The sequence below is a fragment of the Scyliorhinus canicula genome, chromosome 11 (assembly GCF_902713615.1).
Source record: "Scyliorhinus canicula chromosome 11, sScyCan1.1, whole genome shotgun sequence".
NCBI classification, from domain to species: domain Eukaryota; kingdom Metazoa; phylum Chordata; class Chondrichthyes; order Carcharhiniformes; family Scyliorhinidae; genus Scyliorhinus; species Scyliorhinus canicula.
Window position 1 is genome coordinate 52,767,101 of NC_052156.1, and position 23,174 is coordinate 52,790,274.

The 23,174-nt window shown below is 47.0% G+C and overlaps 1 protein-coding gene across 3 annotated transcripts in view; it reads left to right on the forward strand.

Annotated features, from left to right (window-relative positions):
- The first annotated feature begins 6,869 nt into the window (after nucleotides 1–6,869).
- slc25a26 (solute carrier family 25 member 26) overlaps nucleotides 6,870–23,174 on the forward strand; it is a 287,293-nt gene continuing 270,988 nt past the window's right edge. For all 3 annotated transcript variants that reach the window (XM_038810595.1, XM_038810597.1, XM_038810596.1), the window contains exons 1-2: nucleotides 6,870–7,027; nucleotides 21,525–21,681. In XM_038810595.1, the coding sequence (XP_038666523.1) occupies nucleotides 6,995–7,027; nucleotides 21,525–21,681 (190 nt within the window). In that variant the 5' untranslated portion in view covers nucleotides 6,870–6,994. The remainder of the gene's footprint in view (nucleotides 7,028–21,524; nucleotides 21,682–23,174) is intronic.

Sequence of the window (23,174 nt, forward strand, 5' to 3'; positions counted from 1 at the left end):
ATACTATATCGTAATTATAGGTGGAGAGTTCAATCCTCCACCGCAAAATTTTGTCATTCTTGATTTTGCCCCGCTGCGTGTTGTCAAACATAAAGGCAACCGATCTTTGGTCGGTGATGAGGGTAAACCTCCTACCAGCGAGGTAGTGCCTCCAGTGCTGTACGGCTTCCACAATGGCTTGGGCTTCCTTTTTGACTGAGGAGTGTCGGAGTTCCGAAGCAGAGAGGGTTCGGGAAAAGAACGCTACCGGCCTGCCTGCCTGGTTAAGGGTGGCAGCGAGAGTGACCTCTGATGCGTCGCTCTCCACCTGGAATGGGACACACTCATCTACCGCCAGCATAGCGGCTTTGGCGATGTCCGCCTTAATGCAGTTGAAGGCCTGGCGAGCCTCGGCTGACAGTGGGAAGAGTGTGGCCTTAAATAGTGGGTAGGCTTTGTCCGCCTACTGGGAGACCCACTAGTATGAAAAAACCCGAGGCACCTCTGAGGGCCTTGGGACAGTGAGGGAGAGGGAGTTGTAAGAGGGGCACATGCGGTCAGGGTCGGGTCCTAGGACCCCGCTTTCCACGACGTAGCCGAGGATGGCTAGCCTGGTAGTGCGGAAAACACATTTCTCCTTATTATAGGTGAGATTGAGTTTTTGGGTGGTTTGGAGAAATCGGTGGAGGTTGGCGTCATGGTCCTGCTGGTCATGGCCGCAGATGGTGACGTTATCCAAGGTTGGAAACGTGACCCGCAGCCCGTATTGGTCCACCATTCGGTCCATTGCTTGTTGGAACACCGAACCCCGTTTGTGACACCAAAGGGAACCCGGAGGAAATGGAAAAGGCGGCCGTCTACCTCGAATGCCATGTAGTGGCGGTCGTCCGGGCGGATTGGGAGCTGGTGGTATGCAGACTTCAGATCCACCGTGGAGAATATGCGGTACTGGGAGAAATGATTTACCATGTCTGCAATCTGGGAAGGGGGTACGCATCAAGGTGCGTGAACCGGTTAATGGTCTGGCTGTAATCAACCACCATCCGGAACTTTTCCCCGGTTTTGACAACCACCACCTGAGCTCTCCAGGGGCTATTACTGGCCTCTATGACTCCTTCACGCAAAAGACGCCGGACTTTGGATCTGATAAACCACCCTGTCCTGCAGACTATACCTCCTGCTGCGAGTGGCCACTGGTTTGCAGTTGGCAGTGAGATTAGCGAAGAGTGGAGAGGGGTCGATTTTCAGAGTTGCTAGACTACATATAGTGAGTGGGGGAATGGGTCCGCCAAAGCTGAGTGTTAGGCTCCTGAGGTGGCACTGGAAATCCAGTCCCAGCAGGAGAGGGGCGCAGAGGTCTGGGAGTACATACAATTGGAAATTAGTGTAATCGACGCCCTGTATTGTCAGAGTCGCAGTAGTGCGCCCCTGTATATGAACTGAGTTCGACCCCGAGGCGAGGGAGATTGTTTGCTGTGTCAGGAATATCGGGAGCGAGCAGCGCCTTACCAGATCCGGGTGAACGAAGCTCTCAGTGCTCCCAGAGTCGAACAGGTACGGTGTCACACATCCGTTGATCCGGACGGCCATCATGGAGCTCTTGAAGTGCTTGAGCCGTGACTGGTCCAAGGTGACTGCGCTGAGCTGCGGGTAGTCGGTGGCGTGATCGGCGATGCTGGAGCATGATGACTGTCCGCGAAGGTCGTAATCTTCGAGTGGCGTAGCGGGTGATGGCCAAGATGGCGGCCCCCGTTGATCACATGTGGCGGGCAGCGAGGAAGATGGCGTCCAAGATGGCCACCCCCATTGATCACACGTGGCGAGCGGCGAGGAAGATGGCGCCCAAGATGGCAGCCCCCATGGATCGCACATGGCCGGCCGCGTGGGGGAGGATTGCCAAGAGGGCGGCCCCGTGAGTCGCACATGTTGTGTGAAGGCGGAGTCGGCAGACACACTGTCACAATGCGGGGTCTGCGGGCCTGGGAGTTGGAGGAGCGAGTGTTCGAGTTAGGGTTCAAGATTTTGGATTTAGGCAGGCAGACCTTAACAAAGTGCCCTATTCGCCCGCAGCTGCTGCAGCTCGCATTGTGGGCCGGGCATTGCTGTCGGGGGTGTTGGGACTGGCCGCAAAAATGGCACGATAGTCCTCCGTGGTGGGCGGGTGGCCACGCAGCGCAGGCCTGGGGAAACCTTTGGTCGGGGGTCCACGATGGGGTCACGTGATCGGCCGGGACCGCAGTTAGGCTTTGGACCTCCATGTGTCCTCCAGGTCCTGGGCCCCTTTCTCGAGAAGACGCTGCCGCAAATAATTGGATCAGACCCCTGCAACGTACACGTCTTGGATGGCGAGTTCCATGTGCTGGGCGGCGGTCACGGCCTGGAAGTTATAGTCGCGTGCTAGGGCTTTGAGGTCGAGCAGATAGTCATCTAGCGACTCCCCAGGGCACTGCCGACGAGTTGTGAAGATGTGTTGCGCGTAGACTTCATTCACGGGCCGCACGTACAAGCGGTCGAGTATCGCGAGGGCCTCAGTATAAGAGTCAGCTTCATTAAGTTGAGTAGAAATACGATGGCTCACCCGTGCATGGAGAAGACTGAGTTTCTGTTCTTCTGTAACAGAGGAGGTAGTTGATGCAGCCAGGTAGGCCTTGAAGCACCGAAGCCAAAGCAAAAAAATTTCCTTTGCCTCTGCGGCCTGTTGATCAAGTTCCAGTCGGTCAGGTTTGAGGGCTGATTCCATAGTAGTTATTTAAGTCGATTAAATTGATGCGACCATCAATTCACTCTGAGACACGAGTTGGAGTAAACTGTGGCTTTAATCGGCTTACAACTGAGCCTGCCTGCGACTATGCTGAACTTAGGGCGGACTCGCAGGACCGCAGCACTTATACTTCCTGAAGGGGGCAGAGGCATGCGCAGAGCCCTGTACATGCTCCACATCTCCCCCTGTGGGCAGGGCCACGCAACGGCTCACAGATGGAGCCCACAGGGACATAGTAATGTACAGTGTGAATTATAGTGGTTACACATTCACCACAGGCCCCAGCTGTTGTTATCCGGAAGGCCGCCCCAAGGTCTTTCATTGTTCAAATGGCTGACGGCTCCATTCTCCAGCGCAGCAGGAGGGCGCTGCGGAGAGTTCCCCGCCCACCGCCTAACCGCATTGCTCCACCGGTTATCATGCCTCCTCCGGACATCTCCTGCCACGAGGCCACTGATCTGCCAGTGGCCCCACCTGTCCACGACATCGCCGCAATGCCAGCAATCCCGCCTGTTCAAGTGCCGTGGTCTCCTGCTCCACCTCTGCGGCGATCGAGAAGAATTCGTCGCCCGCCTCAAAAACTGAATCTATAGACTTTAGTCTTGTAAATTTTGTTCAGTTTGCTCTGTATCTGCACGATAGACACCTTCCCATGTACATATGTTCGTTAACTCAACACTTGTACATAGTCTGGCATGTATATACTTTCACGTTCCAAAACTTATTTTTAAAAAAGGGGAGATGTCATAATATCTATTCATGTATATGAGATGCAGACAAGCAGTGATTGACACACAGGATGACGAATGAACACACAACACAGAACAACCAATCACCAGACAGGACACCACCACTATAAATCCCACAGGGCATTAAGACTCCCGTTCTCTCGGGACGCAGCTACTGAGACAGTCAGAGTGCACAAGTTAGTGGGCACTATTTCCATGTGGTAGCTAGTAAGTCTGGTCGAGCCAGTAAGAGGTCATCAGTAGGATTAGTAGAGTGTCAATCCACAGCTGAACATGTACAGCAGTTCATAGTTAAATAAAACAGTGTTGGATCATCTCCGGTGTCAGATGTTTGTTTCTAGCTTCCCTGCATCCAGTTGCAGTCAACGTCAAACCAACCTGCCTAACACATCATAAGCATGGACTTCAAAGGCCCCCTCTCGTCCATCAACTGCAATACTTACTCCTAACCGTCATCGACGAGTTCTCCTGCTTCCCATTCGCCGTTTCCTGTCCCGACATGACCTCGGCCACCATGATAAAACACTGCACAGCATCTTCACCTTATTTGGTTTCCCCGCTTTTTTTCATTTTATCAAGGCCCGCAACCTGCCTTACTCCATCAAGGAGGTCAGGGCCATGACCAGGGACTGCCAGGTCTGCGCGGAGTGCAAACCGCACTTCTCTTGGCCCGACACTACACAACTGGTAAAGGCTTCCCGCCCCTTTGAGCGCCTCAGCATCGACTTCAAAGGGCCCCTCCCCTCCACTGACCGTAATGTGTACTGATTCAACGTTGTTGATGAGTACTCATGATTCCCCTTTGCCATCCCATGCCCTGACATGACCTCTGCTGCCGTCATCAAGACCCTGCACAGTCTCTTCACCTTGTTCGGTTTCCCCACCTACATGCATAAAGAGGTGGAGAGCGAGAACGTGACGGTCTGGAAGGCCATCCTTCTGGCCCTACGGTCTAGAAGTCTCCCAGTCGCCCGCTGGCAGGAGGTCCTTCCCAATGGGCTCCACTCCATCCGGTCGCTCCTGTGCACTACCACCAATGAGACCCCTCACAAACGTATGTTTGTCTTCCCTAGGAAGTCCACCTAAGGGGTCTCGCTCCCCTCCTGGCTGACAGTCCCAGGGCCTGTCCTCCTCCGGAAGCATGCGAGGAGTCATAAATCGGATCCTCTTGTCGAGAAGGTCTTGCTCCTCCATGCCAACCCACAATATGCCTATGTGGTACATCATGACGGGCAGCAGGACAGTGTCCCTCCGGGATTTGGCACCTGCAAGTTCCCCAGCGACCATCACCACCACCCCCGACCCTACACCGTCTCCCTCCACCACTACCCGGCTACCTCAAGATTTGACACCTGCAGGCCACCGGCGACCACCACCATCACCCCCGCCGCTACGCGGCCCCCACCCCCCCTCCACCGACTCAACTCCTGGGTGAAGGAGAAGACGACACGCTCCCGGACACGTAGGCCTCAACACCAGTGCCCACACCACAGACGGGACTGAGGCGATCACGGCGGAAGGTCAAAGCCCCCGACAGAATCGACCTTTAAGTCCACTTCACCCCCGCTGGACTCTTTTTTTTAACAGGGGGTGAGTGTGGTAAACCACTGTTAGTGTATTATATGTATTGTGGTAAACTGTTACTGTATTACACGTATTGTGGTAAACCACTGCCTGATGGGTCCGCCTCCCCTCGGGCTCGGTGTAAAGGTGGCTGACCTCCGGCCCTGCCCCAGTTCGGGATCAGTGGCCAGGAGGCTTTCTGTTTAGCTTATTAAAGCCCCAGTTTCGTTCACTACTCGTCTTGTGTTAATTGATGGCACATCAGTTGGCTTTGACCTCTCTACCTGAGGAACCATACTAAGGCTTCGCTACAGGGTTTCACTATTGCACCTTGACTGGAATGGAACAAGAGAAATATACTACTGTGAACATGAAATAACAGTGAATCTGTCTTCCTAAACCTCTTCTCTTTTCTTCGATGGACAAAAAGGATTCCCGGTATGCAGCATTTCAGTCTTCACTCCTGAGAAAAGCAAATGTGACAGAGCACTCTTGAAATTCTAAGATCAACATGCATGCTTCCTCTGCACCCAGTCTTTTCTTGAGTGTGTGTGCATTTGTATGAGTGTGAGAGTGGGTGTAGTCATGTATATTTCCAGGTATTGAATATTAAACATGTATATTGCTTTGAAAATGTACAAGAAAACCTGTCATTTTTCCATCACTGACAGTTACAGCATTCAGCAAACACAGAACCACCCTGCCCATCTCTCCTCTGTCCACAACAATGCACACAATGGCAGAAAAAACATGTGTGGGAAAACAGAAATAAATTAGAGCAAATCATATTCTAGCATTTCTGACTACTTGCATATGGAAGGATCTTAGCATGATTTCTCTTAAAATGTGACAGGTTTAATTTCTCTCTTGAGAGGGGATCTTATTCAAAACAGATAATCCAGTTTGTGGAAGTTGTTGCTCTTTGTTTAGTACTTCAGCCTTTTATAGTGGACTCTATTCAGGACTTCCTGAAGGTCATCCAAACTCCTTTTTTAGAAGTTCTGATGAAATATCATTGACCTGAAATGTCAATTTTGTTTCTCTCTCCAGACGCTGCCCGATCTGTTCGGCGTTTCCAGCGATTTTGGCTTTTATTTCAGATTTCCAGCATCCACAGTATTCTGATTTAGTCATTACATCAAGGAGGTCCTGCTCACTTGAGAAATAATCAAGATGGTTGCTAAAGATGCCCCTACTGAAGAGTGGTAGGCAGTTTTAACTCGTGGGTCTATTTCCTGACCTCCCGGGTCCAGCCAGGAAAACGATTAGAAGGATCTGGTCCTCAGGAAGCTTTTAAATTCTGCAGAGGGAGAGACTAGAAGGCAAATCATTCTTAAAATAGAATCTTGCTTGCTGGATGTAAAATGGAACAGGTTGAGAATTCGTATCTGGCTTCATTTCATTCATGTAAAACCATTCCTGGTGTTTAAATGGATTTGCACTCTACATCCCCCTTTCCTGATCATAACTGGTCCCTAAAATTTCTTCAGGGTGAATGAAAAACACAAACAGGAAATGCTGTATAAACTCAGTAGGTCTGGCAGCATGCATGGAGGGGGAAACGTTCTGAGTCCGTGTGACCCTTCTCCAGAGTCTCTAAACAGGTGCTGCCAGACCTGCTAAGCGCTCCCAACATTTTCTGTTCTTGTTTCAAATGTCCAGCATTCACAGTATTGTGGCTTTTATCTCTGCCAGAGCTTAAGATAAATAATTTGAACTGGGGGGCTCAAGTTATGCCCAGTGGATGAACCCTGATGACTGCTTGTGTCTGGCTGCTTGCTGGTGATGGGGATGTGCCGGAAGCAGCTGCTGGGTGTGGGACCTGACCCCGGAAGCATTGTCTGGGGAGGTCGGGGGAAATATGGCAGCGCCCAGGAGGAGTTGCGTTTCAGTCACTGGGTTCAGTTGTGTTTAGTTTGTGAGGAGACCGAGACCCGCAACAATGGACGGCAGAGAGATCCTCGCCTCTCTGGTGGTGAGTGCTTCTCTCTATCGGCATCACTTAAATCAGTTTAAACACTTATCTGCAGGCAGGCAGCGTTTGATTTTACACGTTCAGCACAGGTGAAATATGAAAATAAAATGGGATTGTTAACAAGGCGCTTCTTAATGACTTTTGTTAGGAGGTTTCAACTGATTTGCAGATTAATCCGTTATGAAACATTAAGAAATCACCAATACATTTTTACAGCACAATCTCCCCTTGGCCACCAATGAATGAACAGTTGCAAGTGCAGCCTTGTGCACATCGTATCAATCACCGTTTCCATTTATTTAGGTTTGCTTTAATTAAATTGTGGATACGTTTTATGTGTCCTTTGCGCGTGACCGGTTTTGTCGTGCTGACCTGGAGAAAAGCACTAATTAAATGTTAATTAAATATTTAATGAAAGTAAACGTTTTCTACATTTGCCCCCAACAGTAACTACATTTCAAAAGTGCATTGTGGTGCCCTGAGATTATGAAAAATGCCATGTTTGCAAACATGAGCCCAGTTTTCATTTGGAATCTCTTGGTAAAAGCCCCCAGAGTCCCAGATGACCACAGACTGCTTTCCCATTTGAGGGTTAGAGCTGACTGGTGGCGATTTAACCTGAGGATCACCACACCTCGGGTTATAGTCTGCAAGGTTGAGAAGGCAGGCCTTCATGAATAACCCCAGCCAGTATGGGCATTGAACCCATGCTGTTGGCCTTGCTGTGCATCATGAACCAACTGTCTAGCCAAGTGAGTATAAGTAGTTAATGGTTTAATTAAATTAAGTAGATCAGATGGTCTTTGATCCTGCAGTGTAGTAGGTTAGAGGGACAATTTTATTTATTCTTTCTTGCCCATCCTGACGTCCCCTTGAACCAAGTGACTTGCTCGGCAATTTCAGAGGGCATTTGGGAGCTAACCCTTCTGTGGGTCTGGGGTGACATGTCGGACAGACCAGGTAAGGACATAAGTTTTCTTTCCCTAAAGGACTTTAGTGAGCCAGGTGGGTTTTTATGACAATTATTGATAGTTTATGGCCGCCATTGCTGAGACTAGCTTTCAGTTCCAAACTTGATTCAGTGAATTTAAATTCCACCAGCTGCCATGGATTTGAACCAGTGCCCCCTATGGATTAGCCTGGGCCTCGGTGTTCTTCAAACTTTTTTGCCCGGGACCCATTTTTACCAACCAACCATCCTTCGTGACCCATGCTGGCCGACCTTTGCAACCCACCATTTTCTCTTGCCTTTAATGTGCGAGGTGAGCCTGGGCTTATATTCTAAGGTAGTGAAGAATGAGAAATTACCTCACTAAAACATGCATGATTCTCTCAGGACTCTACAAAGCAGATGCAGAATGTAAATTTTCCAATGATGGATGGTTTATAGCCTGGGGATATACTCTGCAAATTACAATGCGATGATTTTAGATGTAGATGAGGAGGAATTACGTAACTCAAATTATTTTTTTATTTTATTTTTTATAAATTTAGAGTACCCAATTATTTTTCCAATTAAGGGGCAATTTAGCGTGGCCAATCTACCTACCCTGCACATCTTTGGGTTGTGGGGGTGAAACCCACGCAGACACTGGGAGAATGTGCAAACTCCACACGGACAGTGACCCAGGGGGCCGGGATTCGAACCTGGGTCCTCAGTGCCGTAGGCAGCAATGCTAACCACTGTGCCACCGTGCTGCCCCCGTAACTCAAATTATTGTGAATCTTTTAAATCTCTAAAATTCACTATCAAAGAGAATTCTGCAGGTTCAGCCATTTAGCCTGTTCCAGGCAGATGCAGGAAGACTGAATTTAATTTTTCAAAAAATCTTCTGGGTCAGCATGCTGACGTCAGGAGGAGGAGGAGGTGTTTCTCTCTGGGCTCCGAGCATGTGCACTGTGAGCAGGCTCGTGTGTGGAGTGCGTCCGCGTTTTTAAAGCCGGTCTTGGCCGTCTTTAAAGCTGCTTGCAGCTGGCATTTTAAAAGCCTGCTGCTGCGGCCGTTGCACCTGAATTCCCGCAATCAGGACTGCTCCACAACCCTCCCGACACCCGCCTGTGACCCAACTGCGGGTTGCGACCCCCCACTTTGAAAATGCCTGCTCTAGGTTATTGGACCAGTGACATTACCACACAAACACCATCTTCAATTTGCCAACAGGACCAAAATACTATCCAAAGATAAAGGCCTAGAGTTCCCATGTCGTGAGTTGCTTTTACACCGTAGAAAAATATTTGGGGTGATATTTGCATGTGATTTTTGAGTCCTCTAATTTGCAAAGAAATTAACATTGGAAATCATGTAAGAAAAGTTAAACAAATTAAAGTACAACCTTGGGTGTGGTGCTAAAATTTGAGTAGTCATGTGATTTTTGAGTCCTCTAATTTGCAAAGAAATGAAGGAATGAGCATTGGAAATCATGTAAGAAAAGTTAAGCAAATTAAAGTACAACCTTGGGTGTGGTGCTAAAATTTGAGTAGTCAGAGTTCTAAGAACATGTGCTGGCTGTATTATTTCTAATCTACTATTAGGTCAATTTCTTATTTGTTAATCATTTGAGTTCCCAAAAGTCAGTAAAACTATGCTTTTTCAGTGGGCTCCCCGCTCCCCAAACTCCCCGCTCTCCCCAAACTCTCCGTCCCTCAAAAACTCCCCGGTATCAGTGCAGCAATGAGTGAAGTTGACCTGACAGAACTTTAAAGAAATTGTAACTCTCAATCTTAAGTTTGTTTTTTCTTTAAACAGGTCTGTCAGCTGCTAACCTGTAGCTGCTCAGTGTGGATGACGAGGTCCATTTGAAACAAACTAGTCCAATCTTTTCACTTGGGGTGGGGGCACATTTTCATTTTTTAATCCCTCATGGAGCCAATGAACACATTTTGGAAAGATAGTGTTCGACCCAACTATAAATTGAATTTCAAAAGAAAAATGAGAAGCGACAGTTAAAGCAATTGTGAACAGTTTGTACAGCAGTCAAGGTAAAGAAATCCTAAAGGGGCTGTTGTAAAATCATGGACTGGAATCACTGTTAAAAGTGGAGAGGAGGCTTTGTTTAAAATTGTTATTTGTAAAATCTGGACTGGATTTGTAATGCAACCGCTAACTGAAAGCATTATTATTATGAGAAGATTTTAATCCGCGTTTCTGAGAGTGGAGCTTGGAAACTTTTACATGACAATCATCTGGGGGAATTCTGAGGAGAAATCCACTGACACTCTTGGGATTCAAAGTGGAGAGTGTATTTGAGAATAGTCATCTTGTGTGTTAATGAGACTATTGTAGTTTAAGATGCACGTTGTAATCTGTGTTATATCTGTGTGTATTTGTTAAACTAAGTGGGAGTAAAAGTGTATTGTGTCATTATCCAATTTTTTCATGTTTAATAAAAAAAATTATTCTTGTTAAAATTAATCAGTGGTCCTGTGACTGTGTTCCTTCACATTTTATTTAAAAAAAAATGTAAAAGTTACCATTTTTGAGCCTGGGTTCCACTTTGGGATCTTCCCATGCAGTTACAACCCCAACTGGGATCATAACAACTTGCAATTCTGAATACTGCTTCTTTTGCTTATACAAGCTAAGAGCCAAGCATCTCTTCAGCTCTCCTATGTCTCGGTGCACTGTCCTCAACTGTGAACCTTCTGCTCAAGTCTACAGCAGAGAAAGTTGTGCAATTACCATTCGAGGCAAAAGCTGGAGGGGCCATCCCCAACATCAGACACCTCATGCTTTGAGGAGAAAGCCGACATGGTGCTTGTAGGGAGGCAATCTACTCTTGCCTTAAGAAATGGCAAGGTCGTGAGACATATTGCTGATGCCAGGTTCGTGACAGAACACCAACACTGTCCCTTGTAGCTCAGTAATGTGCCACACAATCATGAGTTTACAACCTCTTCTCTTTCCCTACTTCCCAGGGAGTAATGCTCTCCCATTCTTTGCTTTAAACTTCTATCTTGCAGATTCAGCACAGTCCTCCATTGATTTGTAAATTTTTTTTAAATTAAAAAAAAATATATACTAAACGACCCCCCAACCCTCTTTTCTTCTCTTCCCCCTCCCCCCCCCCCCCCCCCCCCCCCCCCCAATCTGACAGTGACGAGATGCTCATGACAAATGGCTGCCATCTTGTATAAAACCTCCCTGTCGAGCCTCTCAGCGTATATTTAATTTTCTCAAGGTACAAAAACTTCATGAGATCCCCCTGCCACGTTGAGGCACTGGGTGAAGAAGCTGACCTCCACTCCAACAGAACCCGCCTGCAAGCAAGCAGCGAGGCAAAGGCTAAAACCTCTGCCTCTCCCCTTCTGTAACTCCATCCGGTCCGTTCCATTCCCCAGGAATCCTTTATCCTCCCAACCTCTAAACCTGGAGTCCAATCCTGCAGGCTCGAACATGTGCTTATCCTGAATCGGAGTCTTCAGACTTGCCCCAATTTAAAATGCTGCCTTAATAGCCTCTATATTTTTATGTGGCCACCACTACTGGATTCCCCGAAAAGTGTCGCTGGAGAGAAAGGAAATGGGGCAGTCGCTAGTGTCCGCAACTCTGTCCCCTTGCACGACCTCGCCTTCATCTTCACCCAGATGTCTTCCTGATCCCCAAACCAACTCAATACCGTCTCCACATTTGCTGCCCAGTAGCAATAAATCAGTTTCAGCAGTGCCAAACCCCATGACTGCCAGTCCTTCTGCAGGATCACCTTCCGAATCCCTGCCACCTTACCCACCCAAATAAACACCAAAATAAGCCATTCCACCTCCACAAAGAACGCTACTGGCAGAAACACCGGAAGGCACTGAAATAAAAACAAAAACCTTGGTGGGATATTCATCTTTACCAACTGCACTCTTCCAGCCAGAGACAGAGCGAGACGGTTCCACCTCTGTCGGTCTGCCTTAACCTTGCTCACCAAACTTAAAAGCCGCGTCTCGTCCTGGGCCACCGGTAGCATTGTTGCTTCACAGCGCCAGGGACCTGGGTTCAATTTCCAGCTTGGGTCATTGACTGTGGAGTCTGCACGTTTTCCCCGTATCAGCGTGGATTTCCTCCGGATGCTCCGGTTTCTTCCCACAAGTCCCGAAAACGTGCGTGTTAGGTGAATTGGACATTCTGAATTTTCCCTCAGTGTACCCAAACAGGCGCCACTATGTGGTGACTAGGGGATGTTCACAGTAACTTCATTGCAGTGTTAATGTAAGCCTATTTGTGACACTGATAACAATTATTATTCAATGTCTAAAATAAGAACTTGCCAGGTGGAGCTGCAATGCCCCCCCAAATTAGCTCCCTTCCCCAGTGGAGTAATCGGAAAACATTAACTTTTTTCCAAATTCAATTTGTACCCAGAGAAAGCCCCAAACCACTTTAACAGCCCGTTACATTCCCCATCATGAGAACCGAGTCTGTGATGTCCAGAAACAATTCATTAGCATATAGCGGTACCTTGTACTCCTCCACCAACCCCCCCCTCCCCATCATCCCCCCCATTTGTCCGACTCACTCAAGGTAATGGCCAACGTCTCAATCACCCCCACAAGTAAGAGAGGGGCCAAAGCGCACCCTTGCCTCGCTCCCCTAAATAACCAAAAATAACTTCCATTGTTCTTCCGAACGCTGGTCTTTGGTTCCTTGTAATAACAACTTAACACAAACTTGGGTCCAATCCCAAACCACTCCAAAAACGTGAACAGGTACCCCAACCTACCCGTCCGAAGGCCTTCATCGCATCTAAAGCCACCATTACTTCTTGTTCTCACCCCTCTGCATGGGACAATAGCACATTTAGTAGGTGTCGCACATTGGAAGACAAGACCTTTGACAAACCCCATTTGATCTTCCTCAACAACCTGTGGGAGGCACCCCTCCAACCCGAGCGGCAGCACCTTTGCAAAATTTTTGCATCTACATTTAACAATGAGATTGGTCGGGATGACCCACACTCCACCAGTCAGTCCTTTATAAATAGGAGCCAGATAGATGCCTGACTCATTGTCTCCGGGAGTGATCCTAGCCACCGAATCCTCAAATGCCTCCACCAATAATGGCAGCACTTGATCTGTGAACTTCATATAAAACTCCACCGGGAACCCATCCGGCCCAGGTGCCTTCCCTGTCGGAATACTCCCAATCGCCTTCCTAACTTCATCTGCCCCCAAAAGCTCCTCCCATCTTTCCCAATCCTGCTCCTCCAAACTGGGCCATTCCAATCCCTCCCTCCACCATATCCAACTCATCCCCCAGTGGCTCCAAACTGTACCACCTCTTAGAGAACGCCTCATCCTCCTTTCACCTTCTCGGGCACCGACACCAGTTCACTCCATGGGCCCCACCCCGCAGCTGACCAGAACCTGAACTATTTCCCGGGATGCCGCCTGCCGGCTCAACTGGCACGCTAACAGGCGGCTTGCCTTTTCCCATACTCCTAAACTAATAATAATTTTTATTATTGTCACATGTAGGCTTACATTAACACTGCAATTAAGTTACTGTGAAAGTCCCCTAGTCGCCACATTCCAGCACCTGTTCGGGTACACGGAGGGAGAATTCAGAATGTTCAATTCACCTAATCTGCACGTCTTTCGGGACTTGTGGGAGGAAACAGGAGCACCCGGAGCAAACTCACGCAGACACGGGGAGAACGTGCAGACTCAGGGCCGGCTCAAGGCACCGGCAACTCGGGCAGTCGCCCGGGGCCATGTGCTAGGGGGCGCCAGAGACTCGGATCCCGCGCATGCGCAGTTGGGCCGGTGCCAACTAGCGCATGCGCGGTGGCCGCCCTAGGGCGGCCCCCCGGCTCGGTCCGACCCCCCTGCTCGGTCCGCCCCCCCGGCTCGGTCCGCCCCCCCCCCGGCTCGGTCCGCCCCCCCCCCGGCTCGGTCCGCCGCCCCCCCCCCCCCCCCCCCCCCCTCGGTCCGTTCCCCCCCCCCCCCCCCGGCTCGGTCCGCCGCCCCCCCCCCTCGGATCCCCCCCCCCCCAGGATCAACTGATGCGTGTCCATGCCCGGAATAGCTGCCATCGTCCTCTTCGTGAAATCCACCAATTCGGGACATAAATGCACACCAAAACAACAGATCTACCCTCCAACACCCCCTTCACTAAAATGTACCTCCCTAATCCCCAGTCTGAGACCACCTGAAATGAAATTAAATGAAAATCGCTTATTGTCACGAGTAGGCTTCAATGAAGTTACTGTGAAAAGCCCCTAGTCGCCACATTCCGGCGCCAGTCCGGGGAGGCTGGTACGGGAATCGAACCGTGCTGCTGGTCTGCTTTAAAAGCCAGCGATTTAACCCAATGAGCTAAATCAGCCCCTGATCAACCTCCTCCATCTGGAACCAAATTCTCCTATTTAACAAGATGGCTACCCTCTGAACCCTGCTGTCAAAGCTCCAGTGGAACACCTGCCTTATCTGGTCTTTACTCAGAAATGGGTCTGCAACAGCACCACATCGGCCCTCAAACCATTAAAGTGCACAAGAACTTTCCCATTTCATCGGGCCTCCCAACCCTCGGACATTCCATGTCATCAGCTGGATCCCAAGTTGCACGCGCAACTTGCCTCCTTAAGATGGCACCTGGCCCCACTCCCAAGGTGGTCCAACCCCTCACCTCCAGTCACTGTCAGCCAACCTTCCCCTTTCCAGAAAATCCCCAACCACTTCCTCTGGAAACTGCCTCATTCCCCACTATTCTCTCTCTCTCTCCTCTCTCTCTCTCTCTTTCTCCCCCCCCCCAAAAAAAACCTGGGGTTTGGTTTAGCACAGGGCTAAATAGCTGGCTTTTAAAGCAGACCATGGCAGGCCAGCAGTGCAGGTTCAATTCCCATACCAGCCTCCCCGAACAGGTGCTGGAATGTGGCGACTAGGGGCTTTTCACAGTAACTTCATTTGAAGCCTACTTGTGACAATAAGCGATTTTCATTTTTCACCCCCACCCACCAGTACCATCCACACCTCCGAGGCACCAGCCAAAACAGGTTCAGCATGCCACAACCCCCCCCCCCCCCCCCCCCCCCCCCCCCCCCACCTCGCTCCCATTCACCGGCAAACTGCAGCTTGCTAGCGAGGGAGACCCTCCACCAGAGTCCCCTCTCTCTTTCCCCCCCCCCCCACCACTTCCAACCAACAAACAAGATAAAACCTCTCCACCCTATCCAACCACCTCTGCCGCATCAAAATTCCCCACCAAAAACAAAACCCCCATCCTTTCATCCCCATCAACTAGATACATGAATAGACGTGTAAGGGCACCAAAACCAAAATAGCCTGATGATCAGCAACATTTGACTTTGTCATAACATTTGTCCCTAACGAACCCCAAACCGCCAACAGCAACAAAGTCTCTCCTCCACTATGCTCAATCCAGTCCCAGTCCTTCTGCCTTCACAAACGCATCTACCTCCTCCACCGTCTCAAAGAAAGGATCCCACTCCCAAGCGCATTCCATTCTTGTACAGTGCCGCCTTTACCTTGTTAAAGGCTGTCTTCCTCCTCGCCATGTCCACTGTGAGATCCTGATTCATCTGAATCCCAGCTCATCCCTAGTGTCTGCTTGGCTCACGTCAGCACCTTCTCCTTCGACTGATAGCAATGGAAGCACACAATCACTGTACTTGGTGGTTCATTCACCCACAGTTTTGGAAATAATCGGTTATAGCCAGTTTGGATTATTAACAGCAAACTGTGTTTAGGAAATTTAATAGAACTTTTGAAGACCCAACCAAATGAATAAATAAGGCCAATGCAGTATATGAATTATAAATATGGAACTTTGAATGTGGTTCATTGAGGTATTGCACAGGAGGCTATTTCGAACAGCATGTATTGAGAGGAGATGCCACAGTGTAAATAGAAAATTGGTTGAGTGATAGAAAATCAAGCATTCGGTTTAATGGGTGCTGTTCATATTAAACCTCAGGATTCTCTCTTGAATCTATTTCTGTTTTTCACATCTATTCGGACTTGTGCACAGTGAGCATGTCTTTGAAGCTTTCTGACATTAAAATGGGCTGTGCAGGTGTACGGGCAAAAAGCAAGGGAATGACAAGTCATGTTAGTTGGAGAGTCGGTAAAGACACGATGGGCCAAATGGCTTCCTTCTGTGCCATACCAATTATGTCATCCTGTGGAGGGATTCAGTAGGACAGAGACAAATTTAGTGGAACAAACAGACGGGTGGCAGTTGTCATTTAAGGCAGAGAAGTATGAAACTATGAATGTTGCGAAGAAAGAGCAGAATGTGGGAGTATACACCTTTGTGGAAAGATTTGGATTAACAGAGAAACCTTGTTGCTCAGCATGCAATTCTCTGAGAATGTAGATAAAGTCATTTAAAAAAGGGTTTGCAGCATTTTGGTTTTTATAATAGAGACAGGGGTACAAAAGCATTAAAGTAATACTAAAGTTGGACAGGAGGATCAATAAGCCACAGATAGGGAAAGGTGTAATTTTGTGGGCTCATGATAGAAAGAGCATTCAAGCCATAAGAGGATATATAGTATAGATTTACCAGGGCTGTGCCAGCGATGGGAAGCTACAGTCATGAGAGGAGACTGAATTTGCACTATTTCCATTAGTAAACAGGTTAAGGGGAGATTATATTAATGGTAGATGGAGTTAAGATAATTTAATTAAAGAGTCGAACAGTCTCTGGTCTGAATGGCCCTCTTTGCTCTGATGAGTGGAGGAGAAGGGTAGAGTTTTGCACTTAAACCTCTCGTTGTCCAGTGCAAACATTTACTCCGCTTCAAAAATCACCCTTGTGAAGCTGGAACTTTGGATTTGGAGATTCTTGAGCCTCTGAATCGAAATAACTTGGAATGTCATTCCAACAGTAAGTCAATAGAAGGCAGATAAATGATGACGCTAATAATGAGTTAGAATAAATGGATATTGCAAATAATAAAAAATATATATTTTTGTGTGATGTGGCTTCACTGGTTAGGCCAGCGTCTATTGCCCATCCCTAATTGTCCTTGAGAAGGTGGCGATAAACCGCTTTCTTGAACCACTGCATGTGGTGTAGGTACACCACACCCATAGTGTTGTTAGGAAGTGAGTTCCGGAATTTTGACCCAGTGACAGTGAAAGAATGGCAATTATAGTTCCATGTCAGGATGGTCTGGGACCTGGAGTGGTGGTTTTCCCATGTGTGTGCTCCCCATGTCCTTCTATACGCTAGAAGCCCAGGGTTTGGAAGGTGCGTTGAAGGAACCTTGGTGAGTTGCTGCAGTGCACCTTGTAGATGGTATATGCAACTGTGCGGTGGTGGTGGAGGAAGTGAGTGTTTAAATTGCTGGATGGGGTGCCAATCAAGTTGTAGATGGTGGACATACTTTGGGGATCAGGAGTTGTTACTCGTCTCACAATTTCCAGCCTCTGTTGTGCTCTTGTAGCCACGGTATTTATATCAAATGGGTGCAATATGCTGGAGGGATTTGAAGTCATTAAAATCTGATGTGTCAGCTAATGAGGGGAGACTTTATTGAGAAGTAGTGTGATTATAAGAATAACACACTTTTGACTTCTAGTTATTTTGCCTGGTCTTAAATATTCTCGATGGTACAGTGCTACTGTGATCTTGCCTTCATGGATGTGTCCGTACAATGCACTACTCAATATACCCAAGTCTCTACTATATACTACCCAGTATAACATCAGAACATAGACAGTGTTCACTCGTAGCACTATCCACCTGTCATTGTTTGTTTCCGTCCTACCCTTTCCTTTCAATGGGAGATGAAATATCTCAGACAATCTTCAATAATAATAACCTTTATTGTCACAAGTAGGTTTACATTAACACTGCAATTAAGTTACTGTGAAAAGCCCCTAGTCGTCACATTCCGGCGCCTGTTCAGGTTCACAGAGGGAGAATTCTGAATGTCCAAATGACCTAACAGCACGTCTTTCGGGACTTGTGGGAGGAAACCGGAGCACCGGAGGAAACCCATACAGACACAGGGAGAACGTGCAGACTCCGCAGAGACAGTGAGCCAGCTGGGAATTGAACCTGAGACCTGGCGCTGTGACGCAACAGTGCTAACCACAATCTTTGCTGAGTACCTGAGGTCAGAGACCTTTCAACACAATGGGGGGAGAAAAGTGTTTATCAATTAACAAGACTGGTTAACAAATGCGTTAATCTCATCAGTTTTTGGGGAAATAAGTTCAGCGTGTGGCTCATTTAACCATCTTTTCATATCTGCTTAAAAACTGATGGAAATATCCAGCATTTCTATATATCTTTCTTCCAAGTCCTTTCTGTGAAAAGTGATCAAAGCCCCCAAAGTTCAGATGCCCAGGACCGTAAAGCAGCATTTTCCACGTTTGCTAACTGGCCGGCCAGCCTTTGGGACCCACACTAGCTGACCTTCATGACCATGCTGGCCTCATTCGCGACCCACAGCGACTGACCTTTGTGATACACGCCACGTTCACTTACTGTTAATGATCTCACTTGAATCAGGTTCAAAGGAGGAGAGGACAATGTGCATATTAGGTGCAGACTTCAGCCAGTTCCTTTTTGCCATCTTAATCTTTATGGAAACAGAAAATCCAATCGCATACAGTAGGTCGTCGTGAAGGACAATAGCAACAAAATGCGTTTTTTTACTCGGCACTGGATAGTCCTGAGAGATGCTACACCAGAATGCTGACAGCCTCATGGACTTGTACCATGTTTTTAATGTGGTATTACAGGTCACCCAAAGCAGTGCAGTCTTTTAATTTGGAGTCAGCTCTTGAGTTAATAACTGACTCAGGGGCTCAACCACAAAAGGAATTTTTTGCTCGCCACTTCTCTTTCAAAATCTGAAACTTCTCTTCTCATTATCCTGTACTTCCTTGCATATAACACACATGGGCTTTGGATTCTTATTTGCATTATCACAATTGACAAAACCATGCCTCAATAAATCTTTATACTCTTTTGTTCTTGAGTTAAGTTTCTTCTTTGTAGGCTGTGAACCTGAGACCCTGGAGTTCTGTACATAGCTAACACTAGCACTGCTCTATCTCGTTCTGGACTCTCCTGAGCAACTCTCCAGCAGATCCTGTTGTGAGATCCTGTCCAATAGGTAAACTGTCTATTTGAGTCTCTGGTCACCTCTTACTTTTAAGTAAAGCATTCATCTTCATTTACCTTGCTTGCCAACAGATGGAAAATGGAAGCAACACTGCTCTGTGATTTGGTGCCAAAAGCACATACCTGGAGAGCGCTTGATGTCAAGTATGTGTGCAGGGCGCATGAATTGCTCTCTGCTGCCACTTCTGACTGTAAGACGACACACTGCCTCATTTATTTTGATTTAAAAGGTGGCAGCGGCCACCTTTCTTGATGTAAAAACTGGTAGCGGCTGTTCAAACAATCCCTACAGTGCAGAATGAGGCCATTCAGCCCATCGAGTCTGCACTGACATTCTGAGCACCCTACCTAGGCCCACTCCCCCACCCTATCCCCGTAACTTCACCTAACCTTTTGGACACCAACGGACAATGTAGCATGGTCAATCCACCTAACCTGCACATCTTTGAACTGTGGGAGGAAACCTGAGCACCCAGAGGAAACCCCACAGACACTGGGAGAAGGTCTAAACTCCACACAGTCACCCAAGGTCAGAGTCGAACCTGGCACTGTGAATCAGCCCTGTTTTATTGCCCCATTTGTTAATCCAACATTCAAATACATATTGAAATTTAGCAACAAAATTCAAACCAACTTTTAAAAAGGGCATTTTAACTAAATATTTATCTCTCAAACCATGAATGAATGCTGTGCATTGAATGTTCTTCATGATAAATCTGATTGTCTGTCAGGTAAGAAAGGATTTACATCATTTTATTTTCACATTGATCATCACAAAATGACTTGCCACAATCAAAAATTGTTATTGAGGTATCTCATTTGGTTTTACGTTTTTGCCTTCCATCTCTTTAAACAACCTCCAAGCAGTTTCTACCTTTTTATTGCAGAGTGCAGAAATAATGATATCTCCATAATTCCTTGGGTTACTTTAATCATTTTTTTTGATTGAATCTAAAAACGCATACCTCTCGCCAATGATCTGTCTTACTAAAAGCACTGATAAAGAGGCCAATACTTAGAATCTGGTTTGAATGACGTATAAATCAAGCACCTCACACAGATGTTGCTTTTGGACACACAATGACAAGTACTTCAGAAGGAATCCATACTCAACAGTACCAGTTCCAATGTCACAAAAACAAATCGTAATTTAGCCGCATAAACTTTAGCACGAGTGGACAGTAGTTTTCCCATTATGCTGACTTCAGAATTAGTTTTATTGTAGCATTCTGCTTTCAATTTCTTCAATTCATCAATAATTAAAGGCTTCATTGCAACTGACATTTTTTGCAACTTTGGCAACTGTTGAAGTATCATCTAATGTGTCGCCTGCTTGGCTTTTTGCGAATTCTGCCCTTTTTCTGGATGCCCTGCCTGTAAATAAAGCAAAGAGCCGGTTTGAGCAGTTCTTTCTTGTTCAGCGTTTGATGCTTTCCTCTTGCTTCCATCATTCTGTTTGTACTCTGTTGACATTAAAACTTTTGACAAGGTGCACAACTGTGGAGCAACGCAACAGTGTAAAAGCCTCGCTGCAGCTTGGAGTGGTGCGAGACCCAATGACATGCTGCAAACGGTAGAGAACACCGCAGAGGGTCTGAGTCAACATGATGAGCAGTGATGTAAGAGGCTGCTCTCTTCAACTTTAGCCTCCAACTAAACATCAGCTCCACACCATGCCTTTACCAAAAGTGAATAGGAGCTATTCAACAATAGTACTCTTCCAGTTACTAGTCCTTTGGGACTTCCCCGCAGTTCACATTTACCGCACTGACAGAGACTTTGGAAGTGGTGACAGGCTCGGTGCTTCTCCTGCGATAGGGACACCGCGGAATGGAGCGACCAATCGCTCCACGACCCACTCAACACCTGCCTACAACCCACCCGCAGGTTGCGACCCACACTTTGAAAAACCCTGCCTTAAAACATGGATTGAATTATTGTCCTGGTGTTATAAATAGTGAAAAGGAGATAGGAACACATCGTCATAATATGTGCCCTGATTTTGAATGTTGTGTTGGACATGTTGAACAGTTAATGATTGTACAAGAATCAATGCTTGTTTATCAAAGTGAGGACCCACAGCTAATTACTCCTTTAAGACCATTCCTTGTTGTGCTGTTGTTTGATATTAAGCAGGATTTAGATCTTTGTGGTTACAGACAATGTTGTGATTCTAAACGCAGCAAATTGATGACTTCAGAAATAGCATGAAAGAATCATAAGTTCCGTGGTTCCAAAAATATTCCTCATGCAGCAGCCGTCCAAGCATTTGCCAGGTTTTAAGGCTACAGTTTGGACAATTTAATTTGTATAGTACCATAAGCAGCATTATAAAATCTCTTGAAGCATATGATAAATGTTTGAATGTGCAATATATGGTGATACCAAGATAACTGATGCTTGTTGCTTTAGGCTGGTGGCGTGGCAGGGCTGTGTGCGGATCTGACACTGTTCCCACTGGACACCATAAAAACCAGACTACAGAGTCCGCAGGGGTTGTACAATGGTGGAGGCTTCCGAGGGATTTACGCTGGCATACCTTCTACCGCCTTAGGATCATTTCCCAATGGTAAATGCTTTTTACATCATTCTAGTTTTCACCTGACATTCTTCAAAGGAAAATGAATATTGAAATATCTGTAGCATGTTCATAGAACAGAGCAGTTAAAGCACGTTACTTGAGTTATTTGGTTGTAAAAAAAAAACACTCTGAACTCATCTGACCTTGCAAACTACCACTCTTCCAACCATCCTTTCCTGTCCGAAGGTGTTGACTCCTCTCAAATTTATGCTCCCACCCTTTTTCTCACAACTCCCTGTTTCTGTCCCGCTCTGGTACTAAAACAGCCATTATGAAAGTCATAAATTACACCTTCCCTGACAGTTACCCTGGTGCGTTTTCCCAACTCATTTTCTCAAATCTCTCTGCAGCCTTTGCTATGGTTGATGACGCCAACCATGCCTCTTCCCCTGTTGTCTAACTGAGTGGGAGCCAGTGCATTTTTCCCACTCTTCTCTATCCAGTAACAGTCAGGGAATCTCCTGCAGTGCCTCTTGTTCCTACCTCGCGCTCTGGTGTGCCCAACCATCAATCCTTGGCCCTCCCGCTTATTCTTTACATGTTGTTCCTCGATGCCATCATCTGAAGTTTTGTCAGGTTCTGTGTATGCCGACGACACCCAGCCCTACTTTGCCATCATCCTTCTCCACATTGCGAGCCTGCTTGTCTGACCTAAATGATCCATAATTTTCCTGCATTTAAACATTGGGAAGTATAAAACCACTGTGTTTGGCCCCCCTCTCAAATTCTGTTCTTTTACCGTCAGCTTCAATCCCCACACTGGCCATTGAGAAAATACATGACTAGTTAGCCTTTGAATGACAATTTTCAAAATGTGACTTAAGTGCAAAAACATCACTGTCGGCACTGTGCGTTTACAGAATAATGCATGTGGTGGTTATCATTATTTGACATGCGGAGCATTTCATCTTCTTGCTGCCTAATAGTAGCATTGATGCTGAATGTCTTTTGCATCATGTAGGGGCAGCTAAAGGGAGATAGTGCAGACACGCATGTCGGTTCCTTTTAGAATCAGACTTCTCAAAAATAACTATTAGCATTTATGAATTCCTTTCATGCTAGTTTGTTCCATCTCAGGTTGTCGTGATTTAATGTGAAGTTATTGTAAATGAGTTTGCCTTTTTGGGCAAAAGAAAACTTTCATTTGCCCACATTTGATTTCCACCGGATGTTTTTATTTAAATCTTGAATTCAGATATTTTCCCTGCTGAAGGCAGTATTGTAAAATCTTTTATGTGCCCCCTTGTAATTTTAAACATGACGCTTTGATGATAAAATATGAAAACAGAAATCCATCAGGGTAAAAGGAGTTATGCGGTAAAGCAGCTCACAGAGCTAAATGTTTAGTGGATAGTCACTGTGGTGAATGTGTAACCACTATAAATTCACACTGTACATTACTGTGTCCCTGTGGGCTCCATCTGTGAGCCGTTGCGCGGCTCTGCCCACAGGGGGAGATGAGGAGCATGTACAGCGCTCTG